Below are 14,308 nucleotides of genomic sequence, written 5' to 3'. Positions count from 1 at the left end.
GGTTTTTTTAAACACACACTCGACTTAGACGTTCAGCCCACCTATGATGTCACCGCGAACACACTGAGAGCAGAAGAAACTCCTCCTTCGGATTTCCTATCCATACCCTCCAGAAAAGGAGGGGGTAGGGAGGCTGAGAAGTTAGGAACAAGGAAAGATTGTTTGCCAGTAGAAGGGAGGGTACCATATGGCAACAGACTGTGCAAGAGTTCAGCAGGCAATTACAAATCAAACATTTTTACTACGCTGACTAAAGATGCCTTTCAAGTTATTACAGTACTGGGCTTCATTTAGAAGAAAGATTCTTTCAGGCTGATAAAACTCGATGTGTGTTGCTGGGAATAAAAGGGGCAGCCTGGCTGGATACAACAGGAAAAATGAACCATTTATAGTCTAGAAGAATGTTCAACAGAATGTCGCATTCAATTCTTGATGTTCACTTAATAAGAAACAGTTCTAGTTGTTAAATGCACGAAGTCTCAGATACATGTGGAAAATGTTAAAACTGTGTGTGTGATGGTTTTGGGTAGGTATCAGAATATTTGATAATATCTGACTGGTGTTAAAAGCAGCAAAAGCCACAGAGATTATGCTCTGTGAGGAATGCAGAATACTGTTTTTAGTTCTGTCAATAGTCAGCCAGCACTTAAGTGCATTCAGTTTCTTCACAAAGCATGTGCCAATTACATTTGAAAGAGAATTACCCTAGTATGCTTTCAAAATTATTGTAGACTTCATAGAAATGCATTGAATAAGTTTAGAGAACAGCTGTCGACAGAAGAGTTCTTGATTTAGCTGAAAAAAGAAATAATCAGTGCTTAGTTAGGCCTGTCATTCAGAAAAATAATCCTACAAATAGATTGGTTTATAAAATCCTGCATAGTATTGCAGGTGACTGTTCATAGTGAATTTCCTTAATTATAATTAGTAAGCATGATTTACTTCTTTCTGTGGAAGACTGAGCAGGTTTGGGGGTTTTATGGCCTGTTTGGACATTGCTTAACAAAGTTAGTTTTGGGACAGCTTATGCAGTCTTGATAGCATAGCAATTAAATGTGGTTATCTGCTGTTTCTGATTATCCTTTCTATTTTTTAATAAACTGATTTTAGCAGAATAGAAAACTGAGAAATTTAGTAGTATATCAGGTCATGTGTAATACCTTTTTATTCACTTTTTTATATGTCACCTTTCAACCACAAGTATTTTAATTTGTTTCTGTGTGTGTGCACACACACGCGTGTATGTGTTGATTTTGGAGTGATGCCCAGAGTTTCCCAACTCACATTTGAGGACTGTACTGGTTAGGTGCTGTATAAACACAACTGCTGTTCTTGTGAGGTTGTATTAATAGTCTTCCACCTGTAAAGTCAAACTTCTTGTTATGATTTTGTTTATACAAGGCTGAGAGGTGAAGCAAAATATAATTTTAGGAATTCCCTGTTACTGAAATAAGTTTCTTAAACAATATTTTTAAGTTTGCCTATTTTATAATTTGAATATCTTGTGGAAGATGCAGGGGATGAAGCGCAATTCCTTTTAATGGCAGGGTTGGTCAGGATATGTTTCATTTAGTTGAGACAAAAATGATTAGCCTTTGGGTGAAGTTCAAGAAATAGAATTGCATGTAGAATTAAAATAAGGGATTTATCTACAGCATTAGTATGTGAGGAGGAGAATTTTCCTCTACAAGATCAAGGGGTTGAAAGTGTAGTAAGATTACAGTGGTGGTGGGGAAGAAAGCAGGTAGAAGACTTGAAGAGACTTATAGATAAGGTTGTTGGATCTTTGGAGTTGCAATTAATGTCAACTGCGGGATTCATACCACATTATAATCAGAGTGTACTTTTTGCCTAGTCAACTTTTCCTATGTTGCTGCAAGTCGAGTTTGAGTTTCTATTCATCTTGAAGAGTTATAGATAATATGACTTTTCTTTCTATTATTTTTTTAATTACTGAATTAGAGGAATGAAGTAGTAGACTTCCTAAAATCATTGGGAATTTTGATCATGTGTTTAGTATGCTTCATATTTGTCAAAGGGAATAATTAATTGGTGATATGGCAGATGATGAGATTCATGAGTAGTTGTGTATGTCCTTGCAATTACTTTCAGATTTAGAAATAATGGCACTGTTAAAGACAAAGTCAGTTAGTACATGCCTAGTGCGATGCAGGAGGAAAGGATCCTCTCTGCCTCCCACTACGATTCATCATACAGAGAATGAAACCTTGCACACAGAAACGTAGCTGTACTCATACTCTCAGCATCTGCAAATACAGCTGAGATAAAGTTAACAAAACTAAGGATTAAGTGATGGAGGAGAGCGCAAATTCAATCCCAGACAAGGGTGGCATCGTGATGTACTTTTCTGTAAGTGGAAGCATTATTACTGTTTGAGGTCTGAAGGAAGGCTCTTGGAGATCTTGTCAAAATGATTTCTCAGGAAAATCCAAAATACTCTACTGGGGTAATGCTGTTGTCAAGACTGCATGTGTGTTAGTCAATGGAAACCAAAATTCTTCAAAATATTGTTTTGTGAGTTTTTCTGCTACATGTGAGACAGTGAATAAAGAAACTTTTCATTCTCATCTTATTCAGGTATTTATCTGTCAGACTTGACGTATATTGACTCTGCCTACCCATCAACAGGGAGCATTCTGGAAAGCGAGCAAAGAACAAATTTAATGAACAACATTCTTCGAATTATCTCAGATCTACAGCAGTCTTGTGAATATGGTAAGCTAGTGTGTAAATACTGCAGTATTAAAGAGAACAACTTTAAAAGCTTTAATATTTGTCTTCTGTAATGCAATGTAAGTGAAGCCTAATGTGTTTGAATGCCATTAGCACTCTCCTTCACCCTCTCAGCCCAAAAGTCTGGTTTATTCTGGTATTGTTGGTTATGACAGAGCATCAGCGTGAGGAGACAGAATAAAATTGCCCTTTTCTTACAGCACACACATTTTTGCCGTACATATTTTCTGATGAAAAATATGGAATACATTGTATTTAACAGTAGTTTTACTAGTACGTTATAAACTTGTATCCCTGTGTTTCATAATTTTATGATTACAAACTCTAAAAATAATAGGATTGCTTTTGGAGTAGTACTTTTACTGGAGATGATAAAATACGTTCAGCTTGTCTTTTGGACATTTATAGTTCTGTTCATAGATCAGATAATGTATTTTTTCTTCAAAGGTGGTCTCCTTCACAATTCTCTTAGTCATAAGGCTGTGTTTGTGCTGATGTAATATGAATTAGCACAGGATTGTGGCTTCACTGAAAGCTCAATATAATGAGAATGTGGGCTGTGAAGGAGTCCTCAGATACAACCCTCCAGGTTCCAGGTTTGGGCCTTCAGTTTGGCCAGGGGTGCGCTCTCATTTTTCCCTTACGCGTGCTCTGATAAGCAGAGCAGCTCTAGGGGGATACATACGTGGCTTTATGGATGTGGGGAATGTCAGCTCAACACATGAGAATTGCTATGAAGGACAAAAATTTCAGCATTAGTAGGGACTGTAGTTTGTACCTCCATCCTACAAAAAAAGGCAAGAGATCTGATTCTCTTTAAGTAGTTTCTGGAAAATAACTTTGCTTACCAGTGAATGGTACAGTGATAATGATTGTCATCTGTTCTCCAGATATTCCTCTGTTGCCTCATGTCCAAAAATATCTAAACTCGGTTCAGTACATAGAAGAACTACAAAAGTTTGTAGAAGATGATAATTACAAGTAAGTATGAAATGCTATAACTGACTGTAACTTGTTACAAAGTAACTTTTATAACACAAAGCCTGTCACTTTTAAGATTACACTTGTATTGGGGGATTATGCATCTCAGATGCACCAGTTCCAAGTAGTGAGGTTACAGCAGGGTACTGTGCTCAAGGCAATGTTCAGCATGCTGGATGGCATATCTCCTTCCTTTTCTATGCCTGACTGCAACAAGCCCTAGCTTTCAGGTCTGTTTGGTCTGTTGATTTGATCTGCAGACCTCTTTGAGTGTTCGCTGACGGAGACTCCATACTTCTGGCTCACACGTAACACAGTTCAGTCAATAAGATGGATCCCACGATTGGAGATAGCTTATGTCATTTTTCATCAGAACAAAGTCATTTGTGTGTCCAGTCCCAAGTTCTTACTGAGGGTGACTTAAGGCTTTCACCTTCATATATATTTCACTTTCAATTTATATTTTTCTCTTTGATTAGGTTATACAGTGTGAGTAAAACGTAAGCACTTGATTTTTGAGAGGCAAGTTATTGTCTATCTGTGTCCCCGTGCATTCCTCCCAGCATACCACCTGAAACCAGAGGTTTCTACTTTCTTAATTAAAAGATTACTGTATTAAGTGATCTGGCATCCAGCAAAACTGGGGGATGGAAATCTCTGGCAAGAGACAGGAACAAGCCCTGAGGATAGGAAAAAAAACTAAAGCAAATCTGTTGCATATGAAGCAAGTTTTTGTTCATTGGCTGATCTGCTTGCAGAGGTTCCCCACCTATTCCCATCCTGCCCGCCCAGGAAGTTTGTCACCTCAGTTGTGTTGAATTAGTTGCTTGTATAGCTACATTTGAATGGTGGGAGGGCTGTGCACACTAGAGGAACAGACATGCTTTACCATTTAATAGCCCTACCTTGGATTTACTAAAAGGCAGCAAATGGGGACCTTTCAGTTTATATCAAAGAAGAGTTAACGAGGGCTTAGGTGCTTGGCTTCGCTTCTAAGATTTGTAAATTGTTCTCTGCGTGTTCGTACGCAAGCATCTGGCTCTGCCTTTTGGCCAAAATGTTCTATAGCCTGATTTTGAAAGTACAGTTCTGTGGTCAAACATTTGAAGGAGAAAAACCAACCAAACAAACAAAAAAACCCAACATCCCAAACCCAAGTTCCTCAACTGCAGTGTCTGCCTCTTAGTGGCATATTGTTTTCATGAATTCCTCACTCTACCTTTCTCCGCCTTTATTAGGTAGGACTTAGTACTAGTGGGAATTTTGTTGCTGAAGGAGCTACAGTCTGTTCATCCTGTACAACCCCTGTTTTGATAGCAGGGAAATGGAGACAATTGCACGTAATGCAGAAACGTGGGTGCTATTCAGAAAGTCTGTTTTTACACCTGTGGGTTTTCTACATCTCCAAACTGAATTTTTTTTATGGGGGAGGACTGTATTTTGGAGAACTATTCTTAAAGAAAGTGATTATTTTATTTTTTATCCGCCTAAGGTGTCTGCAAAAAGGCTGAAGTTGGAGAACAGCCATTGTGACTTGAATACATTTTTTCTTCTTAAAAGATTTTATTTTATTTTTTAAAAATAATTTTTAAAATTGCAATGAATCATTGCTAAACTGTCTGGGGATGGGAGGGAGAAGAGCTGTCAAATGTCAAAGTTTTTCTCCCCGAAATTAAGTAGATGCTTTTCCAGCCCTGCTAATTTCAAAGATTCTGGTTCTGCAAACTATGTGGACAAGATATGCTTGATCTTCCTGGAGTTCTCTGCTCCCGGAGCCTGCCCTCTTTGTGGTACTGTTGGAAATGACATTAAAAAGTGCCTGTTAGAAAAAGCTTGAATTATGGATACAGTCAAGTTGATAATGGATTTTCCAAAATGCTAAAGACAGATTTTGGCTTTTAGACCAGTAAAGACAAAAGGCTTGGCCTGGCACATCAGTGCACTTCATAAAAAAAATGAAAATATGAAGTGCAGTAAGTATCAATATTTTAGCTAAGGTGGAGGGAGCAATTGTATACTTCTTATTCTTCCCAGTTTTTATGCTAGAGCAGTGGTATCGCCACTGAGTTTCACGTATCTGTTAGCAGTCCCAGGGCTGCGTAGGTCCTGGCTTACGTGTGGCTATGTTTTCTCTGGAGGGTGGTGCCAATGCAGAACAATGGCCTTTTCCCCTGCTCCTTCCACAGTGTGACTTTGCCACACCTTGTTAACAGCTCATGTTGAGCTTTTGCTCACAGAGGGTGAAGATGGCAACTGGTGGCTGTTTGGCTGCTTGTGGCTGGCTGTGCCAGCTGCGTCAGGTTCCCTGTTGCAGAAGATGTTGCAGGGCTGTACTGTAGCCAAGGTTTTGCTGTTGAGTCTCGTCCTCCTTCAACGTGGTATTGCAAACCTGTCCTGGTCTATATGAACTAAAGCAATAGTCTCATTTACTACGTTATGCGCTAGCATGTAATTTTTTGAATCCTGGGCCCTGTTGCAGTAGTAGGGTTTTTTCCACCCCAAGAAATAAAAAAAGAATGTTTGGCTATAGTGTGCGCTAAAGATAACTTTGCACAGTTTGTATTAACTTTATAGTGTTTCTTGCAATTATAGAAGCAGGAAGCTTTCAATTGTCAATTTAAAGAAATAATTTTTCAAAAACTTACTTTTGTATGCTTCTATTTCCTGATAAAGTAATTTTTAATGCTTCTTTAATGCAGACTTTCATTAAAGATAGAACCAGGGACCAGCACCCCCCACTCTGCTGCTTCCAGAGAAGATTTAGTAGGTAAATGCTTAATAAATGTGAGAAGACTTGAGGTTGTCAAATGCATTATTTTTGAGTTGCAAACATGGAAAATATTTGCCTGAGGCTAATAAAGAAGTGTGAAGTATAAACACTGTATATTTGTAATAAAAAAAGTCTAAAGGTGATCTGTAAAGAAATTCTTTCAAGGAATTGAGTCAGTGTTTTAGGTTCTTGTATGTATTGTGGCACTAACTTGTTAGTGTCATTTGGGGTGAAGAGCTATTAAATACTCATCCCTTGTGTCTAGACAGAAGGGCCTTCATCTAAACTTTTCATGGGATAATATGCTTCCAAAGAAGTACATTATTTTTGATCAATGCCAAAAGTGGCTGAAGGCAGGAGTTTCAAAACATATAATCAGTGGGACCTGTTTAATGCCAATGTAGCTAATGCAGCAACCTTTAGGACACAAAATACTTGTAACTAGATGGTCTATTTGAAATAAGTGTGTTTATTTTTAATCCCGTGCAAAAAATCTAAAGTATACTTTTTTTTAATTACTAATATGAGTATATCAATGAGTTTTATTACAGGCTATCTCTTACAAATTGAGTTTAGGAAATTTTGTGCAACTCTTCCACAATTTTCTGAGAAGTAACCCTGACAGTAATTATAAAGTTACTTGGGAGTAATGTCTTTTTTTGTACCCAGGCTCTGAAGTCGGAGCATCTCCACAAAGTGGACGGAAAAATGTTGCAGCTGAAGGAGCCTTGCTACCACCAACACCCCCTTCGCCTAGGAACCTGATACCGCATGGACATAGGAAATGTCACAGTCTGGGATACAAGTCAGCATTTTATTTAACCTGAAAATCCTAAGCTTTGGATGTATCATCTTTCAATACAAAAGCTTTGCTTTTAAAAAGTAGCATGATTTGTACACAATACTTCGCTTAGAGACCAATTTGTGGCAAAAGAGCAAGCTCAGAACTATAATGGTACTATCCCAACCAAAGACAATTACTCAAAATAGGAAGACTGTGCAGCTGTTATGATGATAAGAATAGCCAATGAGTTAGCCAAAATAGACTCTTTCTGAATGACAAAACTATCACTTATTAGCAACTCAATGCCAGTGTAATTCTTTGAAGTTCAAAATGAAATAATTGCTTTATTGGTATTTTTGTAGTGAGACCTCCTTTGCAGACTTTCATATAACTTTGTAGAGTAATGGCTTCAGGTTTTTTTCTATATAGGTGTACTTCTAATTAATATCTTGAACATTATGTCATCAATTCCCTTATCCTTTCAAAATGTAAGATTGTAGCTATTCAGTAATTGATCTCTTAACTTATATTGTGTAAGTTTCCCTTTAATGAGCTAGAATGCATTTCTAAAGTTCAATTATGTAAGTGTTATAGTAAGACAAAAATACCTTAGGATGTTGAAAGTAATTTTTAAAGTACCTCTGACTTTCTCTTTGCTCCAAGAGTGCTGTGCAGTTTTAAGACTAGCAATTCCTATACATGATATAGTTTCTGCCCAATTGCTTATGATTTGAGCCATGATTTAGTTTGGTATTCAGAACACACTGCATACAATCCTTCAGGATGTTAAAGCAACAACTTTTGAAGTCTATCAAAGATAATGTTGTAACGGTTTTATCCTTGTTCATTTCTAGTTTCATTCACAAAATGAATACAGCTGAATTTAAAAGCGCAACATTCCCCAATGCAGGACCAAGGCACCTACTGGATGACAGCGTCATGGAGCCTCACGTCCCATCCCGAGGGCAGGCAGAAAGCTCCACCCTTTCTAGTGGAATTTCAATAGGTAGGAACTGTAAACATACCTGTGCAGTACATGCTCTTTTAATAAAGATTTTAGCATGATTAGCTGGTGATTGTACAAGCTGCGGTACTATTCTAAAATACCAGTTCTATTTTAGAACAAATTTGATAAATGTAAGTGGAGGAGGGCAGCATAATTTATACAGCATGAACTGACAAATTATAAAAAAGCAGATTTTTATTTTTTATATCCTCTTTAATGATACAGCCTCTGATACTCCTCCTCTTCCTTGATGGGGGTGGAGGGAAGTACAGGGCACCATTTCCTATTCTCTTTTTTCCCCCCTAAATCAATCCAAATTAAAAATGTCTTGTGGTAACATTTCTATTTAAAATGCCATATCAAATTGACTGAGAGAAGTGTAAATTGCTGACAGCCTTTAAAAGCATAATCTCTAAATGCTCCTGACTTTTGTCAGGAGTAGATAGCAATTTAGCTTGCAGATACTTCAAGATGTCAGAATCTACTTCATTTTGGAAAGTTATATATCTTCACATATTTAGGGTATTCTTCTTTTGAGAACTTCTCCTTCCCAAGTTTCTTAATGTGATGGCAGTTGCTCTTTTTTCCTGTTGTGCACAGATCCTTAAAGTGGAGGGAGGGCAGGGCAAGTGCCTCTCACACCCACCTAACTGCAGCCAGGGTTGACAAATGGAACCTCTATCAGTCCTTTTTCTCAAAATTATTAGCTTGATAGAATTCAACAGTGTTCAGTTTTTATGCATTTATGGTAATAAAAGATTTTTGCAGTGTTACGCATTTCTTTGGATAACTTAATTTTAAAAAAGTTTTGCTTTTTAGCCTTCATGGAGAGAAACAAGGTACACAGTTTCAAATTATGCTGTTTTCAGGAGCTGTTCATGTATTTTCTTGAGAAGGCCATATTCTGAGCAAACATTAAATATATTTTTCATGTGGAAAAAATCAAATATCTAAAGGCAATAATTTTAAAAAAAATGTTAATAAATACATTTGTGGAACTAGCTTAGACCAAAGAAGTTTGAATCTGTTCACATCAGACAGCTTCCACTATTAAATGTGCATTGCCTGTCTCTGTTTTCTACAGGTTCTCTGCTGTGGCAAAGTTTGCCATTTCAAAATCATCTATCAGGGATGGTACTTCTCATCAGCATACAGACAGCTTGCATTCTCAGGGATTGCACAATACAGGAGAGACAAACTTTTGTCACCTTTGTTGAGATGTAGCATTGCCCTTTTCTCAGTGCAGTTTTTTGCTAATGTTTTCTATCTAAATAGCTAAGAAACTTCTCTGCAGTTGATCCTTTTTTCCAGGGTAAATTATTTATTTACCTCCATTAGAGCCTAGCAGGGAAGGTTTGCCAGTGTTGACATGCAGTTTTTCATGAGGTACAACTAAAAACTAGTCACCATCTAGACATTTTGGAGAATACAGGGCTTTCCTACTTTGTCTCATCTCTGAATTTTTCAACTCTGTTCTCTTGCTTAGCTCAGGCACGACCTTATTGACTTGATGCAGTCACCCTTACAAGTTGGAACAAAATTGCCACTTCAGAAGACTTTTCTATAAATCACTTGTAAAACAGCAACCTTATGCATTTTGTGTAAAATAAGGATTTGTGGTTAGAACTTCCCCTCTCCCATTCTATTCCACCTCCAGCCTCCCCATACTTGGATACTTTAGTTTTATCTCTGGTTTGACAGTCTAGCGTCATTGTTATTTTTGCTGCTTCTTGATTATGAAAATTTCAGTGACTTTCTTTCAGTGACTAATCTTTCAAAAGATTAGTAGAGATGCTAAAAATACGTATGGAGGAAGAGGGTAAGTTCTGGAGGCTTGCAGTACCTGTTACTGAAGAATTCTTGGAAATATAAGTTGTCTGACATTCTGTACTGCTGCTTCAGCAGGATTTAAGGAAGTTGATTGAAGCTGCTAAGCTCCTCCATCATGTTTGGAGTAGTCTGTTTACTCAGTACTTGGAAATAGTACAGTCACTGCAGCAGAGAGGAGGTTTACAATGTTCTGCAACACAACTTGAAAAGACAGTCAAGAAAATGTCTTCTGAATGTGTGTACTGAAAAGAGTGTTATTCCTCACTTTGCCCATAAATGTGGATTTAAACCTGTTGCTCTAGAAACAGGACTACCTCTTCTTAGATATAAGCCTTATAGGACTCAACTGTTTGGATAAATGATCCCTCTTCAAAACATGGACAGTGTTTCTGGTATGCCAGCACCTTGAATGTGACCCTAAAGATGATTGTAATACTACTTTAAATCAGTCTTGTGTTTTGAGGGCTCAGAGGTGTTCAGACCTTTCCGATCCTTTCATATTGGAGGATCTGATATAATCTGCCTCTACAACAAATACCAAACAAGTAGCAATGTAACAACAGTGTCTATAGAATGTTTGTATGAAGCACTGTAACATTACGATGCTTTATCTAAATAGTTAGAGCATGTGAGTTCATGCATTTTTTAATCAGGCCTCATGTCTGAGTTGCCTTTGCTGTTAACAGATTACTGTAGTCCATTTACAATTCAGTAAAGCAATTTATAGGCATGTTACGAAGATTTATCAGAGTACTGTTTCTCTTTCCAGTGGTGAACACACAAAACTTCTTCAGATACATCAGGACTCTTCCACTTGGATTTCTTCGGTTATCCCTGTGATAGAAGCTTTCAATCTGTGATAGAGATCAGTTAGAGTATCACTAGGTTTGAGATTCATGGCTGGACGAAATTCTGTTCTGCATATAAGCATAAAACTGAGCAGTTAATCCAGCAGTGCATGTGTGTCTAAACTAAAAACACACATTCAAGTGATGATGGACAATTTTGATTGTGTTGTGCTGGGAAAGATAGATGATCCATTCTGGTAATAGCACATAGAATACCAAAATTTTTACATCAATGTACTTAATCTTTTAGATATGAAGGATACACTAAGTGGTTTTTTGTTTTTGTTTTGGTTTGTTTTTTTGCAATGAATGATTCCTAAAGGAGCAGCAATGATGCAGAAAGTGACCCAGGTATGGGATTTCCTGAAAGTAGGCCTATCTGTAACATGACAGTCATAGTCAGAGATCTTTACCAGTTTCTTTTCTTAATTTCAGGGTCTGGAGGCTGATTGTGTACATTCAACTCATTCTGCAAAAACCTAGAGCTCAAAAAAACTTAAAGATATAGCCCCCATTGTATTAATTTCTTGTGCTTGAGTCAAAAGAGTTCTTGTTCCTAGAACTATGAGACTGTGTTCAGCAGATGGTTGTGTATTATGTTAGAGTAAGGGAGATGTACATCTGGTTCTGTTGCTATTTTACTTTGTAGCATAGGTGCTTGTTATCTGAACAAAAGTGAGAAATCTTTTTCCAGCAGTGCCAAGGCTATCCTAATTAGAAAGGAAGAAACACTTGACCAGTTGTATATACAATATCAGATGGGAAATTTTCTCCTGAATTCAGGAATGTAACAGGAGGAAATAGTCTCTTCTAAGTTTTAGATGTTTGTAGTGGAGGCAGCTGCATTTGGAGTTCTTTATAATCGTGTACAGAATTAAGACCTTCAAGGATGTGATTCATCTCATTCTTAGGTGGGTGGCTAAAAAGAGGTTGGATGACTTGTGTCCTAAAACCCCACTTTATTTCTGTTGACTGCAAAGAAGCTTTTGACAGGTAACAGATGAAAATACGGACTGATGAATATTGCTGAAAATGTCTGTTTTGTGCAGACAATCCAGAATATCTGCTTTTATTAAATTGGGACAGATGCTTCCACTTTGCAGTGAAAAAGTTCATTGAGAACCCCCACTACTTGCTATCAGTAATTCTTAATGCTATGAGATAGTTTTGTTCTGCAATCCCTCTGTTTTGATGAGGTCACTGTATACACTCTTTTGAAAGAGTGAGCTTGCCAGTCTGAGGTCTAAACATTGCTCTTGGCTGGGTTGAAGGAACCACCTGCACACTCTTGCCAGCTGTTCTTCTGCATGTATTTGCCTGCTGTCACCTCCTCACCTAAAACTAGGATAAATTAAGATGCTTTTACTAGATGGTGGTTCCACTCAGAAATAGCAGGAAACTTCCTTTTAAGATATTTTTCTTAAGAATACATGGTTTTCTAATACTCCCTGATTTTCTTACACTTTAAAAGTATTATTTTCTTGCTTAAGTGTACTCTTAAATATCTTTGCAGCAGTGTTCAGCTTGCTTCACTAATGTTCTCAGAAGTTTTGGATTTCTACCATTTCTTACGATTCGACTCAGCTGCATTACTGAATTTCTTTTCTGAAGCTGAATTTGTTTACAATGGCTGATTGTCCACATAATTCTGTAGAGGTAAAGGAACAGTGTAAAATTTGGCCCTTTTCATCTATTGCTTCTGTGTGGCTTTACTCCTCTTACAGCACCTAACGTACAGGACACAAAGTAATTTTGCTTAGGAGATTTTGGTTTTTTTAAGGATGCAGTCTCACATGTATACCACTTAAGAATAGATGTCAAGTTCTGAACACAGAAATACTTGGCTGCAATTGAGAATGTAATTTTAGGTGTTTAAAAATTCAAAGAAAACACATTTATGGATTGTGTTTGGAGCTGTGTTGAATGCAAATTCTGTTCTAACTTTGGAGTGTTTTCTGTCTCAAACTATGGATAGATGATCATTGGATAAATGATCCTTCTTCAAAACATGGACAGTGTTTCTGATATGTCAGCACCTTGAATGTGACCCTAGAGATGACTGTAATAGTACTTTAAATCACTCTTGGTTTTTTTCCACTTATTTTTCCTAATCTACAATGATATGGATGAAAGCTCTGGAAAAACTAAGGCTCTTGAACATTTGCCTTCATTTGTGTGTTCCAATCAGTTGAGAATGACTTGAGTCCGTATTCTAATGCAATCAGAGAAATTAATGCTGTAGAGTCAAAGAAAGGTATTTTAAATCAGTGTGAATGAATGTAAGAAAGTGCCTTTGTAAGAACAGTGCATTTTCAAACCTAGACTGGCATAAAATGGATACAAGAATATAATCATTTTAATGAATTCCTCTGTTAAGTCACCACCCTGAAGTACTTGAATTCTACAAGGGATTATATTTCCATTTAAATAAATGAAGTATAGGTGTAGGTATACAGTGTATGCATTTACTTTCAGGATTCTGGCACCCTATACAGCAGGGAAGAATTCTACACAGCCAATGTTTGTTTGATTCCTTACCCAGTAGTATACTGTTCAGATGTTTGGGACTCTGAGTCATCAGCAGTCTGCATCAGAAGATCAAAGTTCGGGTAGGGTTTCAGGCAGAAGAAATACATATTGTTTTGTTTTTTTAAATATTTGATTTAAATGAGTATATAGATGCCTGTCTCTTACCCTAAATGTGGATACCCTGTTTTGGTATTGGGAACTACTGCTTTATTTGTGGTAGGGTAAATATAAAAGCTATATAATACTTTAGGTTAAAAATGCACGTGTAGGTGCCTGGACCTGAGAGAAGGAGAGGGACGTACAGGAGTTGTAGCACCCCATTTCTTCCCCAGTCCTTTTTAGTATTGTTTGGTCCAAGGCATGTGCTCTGGGTGTTTTGTGATTAATGCAGTTGTACAAACACCCTGTTTCTGCCCCACCTGTATCTATTTGGTTATTTGCTCTTGTTAGCTTTTCATGATGAAATCCATTATCAGTGAGGGTATTAAAAGTTTGTGTCGATTCTCTGGCATCATATTGCTTAAGTTGTTTGTCAGTCTTCGCACCATTCTTATTTGGTTAATTAGCAAGCCAAAGTTGAGCTATTTAAACTTTACAATAGCTAAATGGTAATGAACTAGTTCAGTATGTATGAGGATTTTCAGTATGGTCATAGACTCAACAAGGCAGAATATAACTTTTAGGGCATGGAGTCCATCTCCATGATGTGAGCTGGGCTATATTGTGCTACAGCAATTGATATTCAGGCCTCTTGACCAATTTTTTTGTGTTTTCACTTAGAATTTCAAGCTCTATCAGGTCAGTCA

General features: G+C 37.3%; 1 protein-coding gene across 4 annotated transcripts in view; it reads left to right on the top strand.

The window, feature by feature from the left end:
* The window catches only part of RALGPS2 (Ral GEF with PH domain and SH3 binding motif 2), a 127,924-nt gene that overhangs the window by 89,711 nt on the left and 23,905 nt on the right, over positions 1 to 14,308 (top strand). For all 4 annotated transcript variants that reach the window (XM_010580642.1, XM_010580644.1, XM_010580643.1 and 1 more), the window contains 5 exons: positions 2,599 to 2,736; positions 3,645 to 3,735; positions 6,435 to 6,502; positions 7,175 to 7,310; positions 8,144 to 8,295. In XM_010580642.1, the coding sequence (XP_010578944.1) occupies positions 2,599 to 2,736; positions 3,645 to 3,735; positions 6,435 to 6,502; positions 7,175 to 7,310; positions 8,144 to 8,295 (585 nt within the window). The remainder of the gene's footprint in view (positions 1 to 2,598; positions 2,737 to 3,644; positions 3,736 to 6,434; positions 6,503 to 7,174; positions 7,311 to 8,143; positions 8,296 to 14,308) is intronic.

This window comes from Haliaeetus leucocephalus, unplaced genomic scaffold, assembly GCF_000737465.1.
Source record: "Haliaeetus leucocephalus isolate CR32 unplaced genomic scaffold, Haliaeetus_leucocephalus-4.0 Scaffold730, whole genome shotgun sequence".
Classification (NCBI taxonomy): domain Eukaryota; kingdom Metazoa; phylum Chordata; class Aves; order Accipitriformes; family Accipitridae; genus Haliaeetus; species Haliaeetus leucocephalus.
Note: the sequence above shows the minus strand (reverse complement) of the source record. Positions and strands in the feature narration are given on the sequence as shown.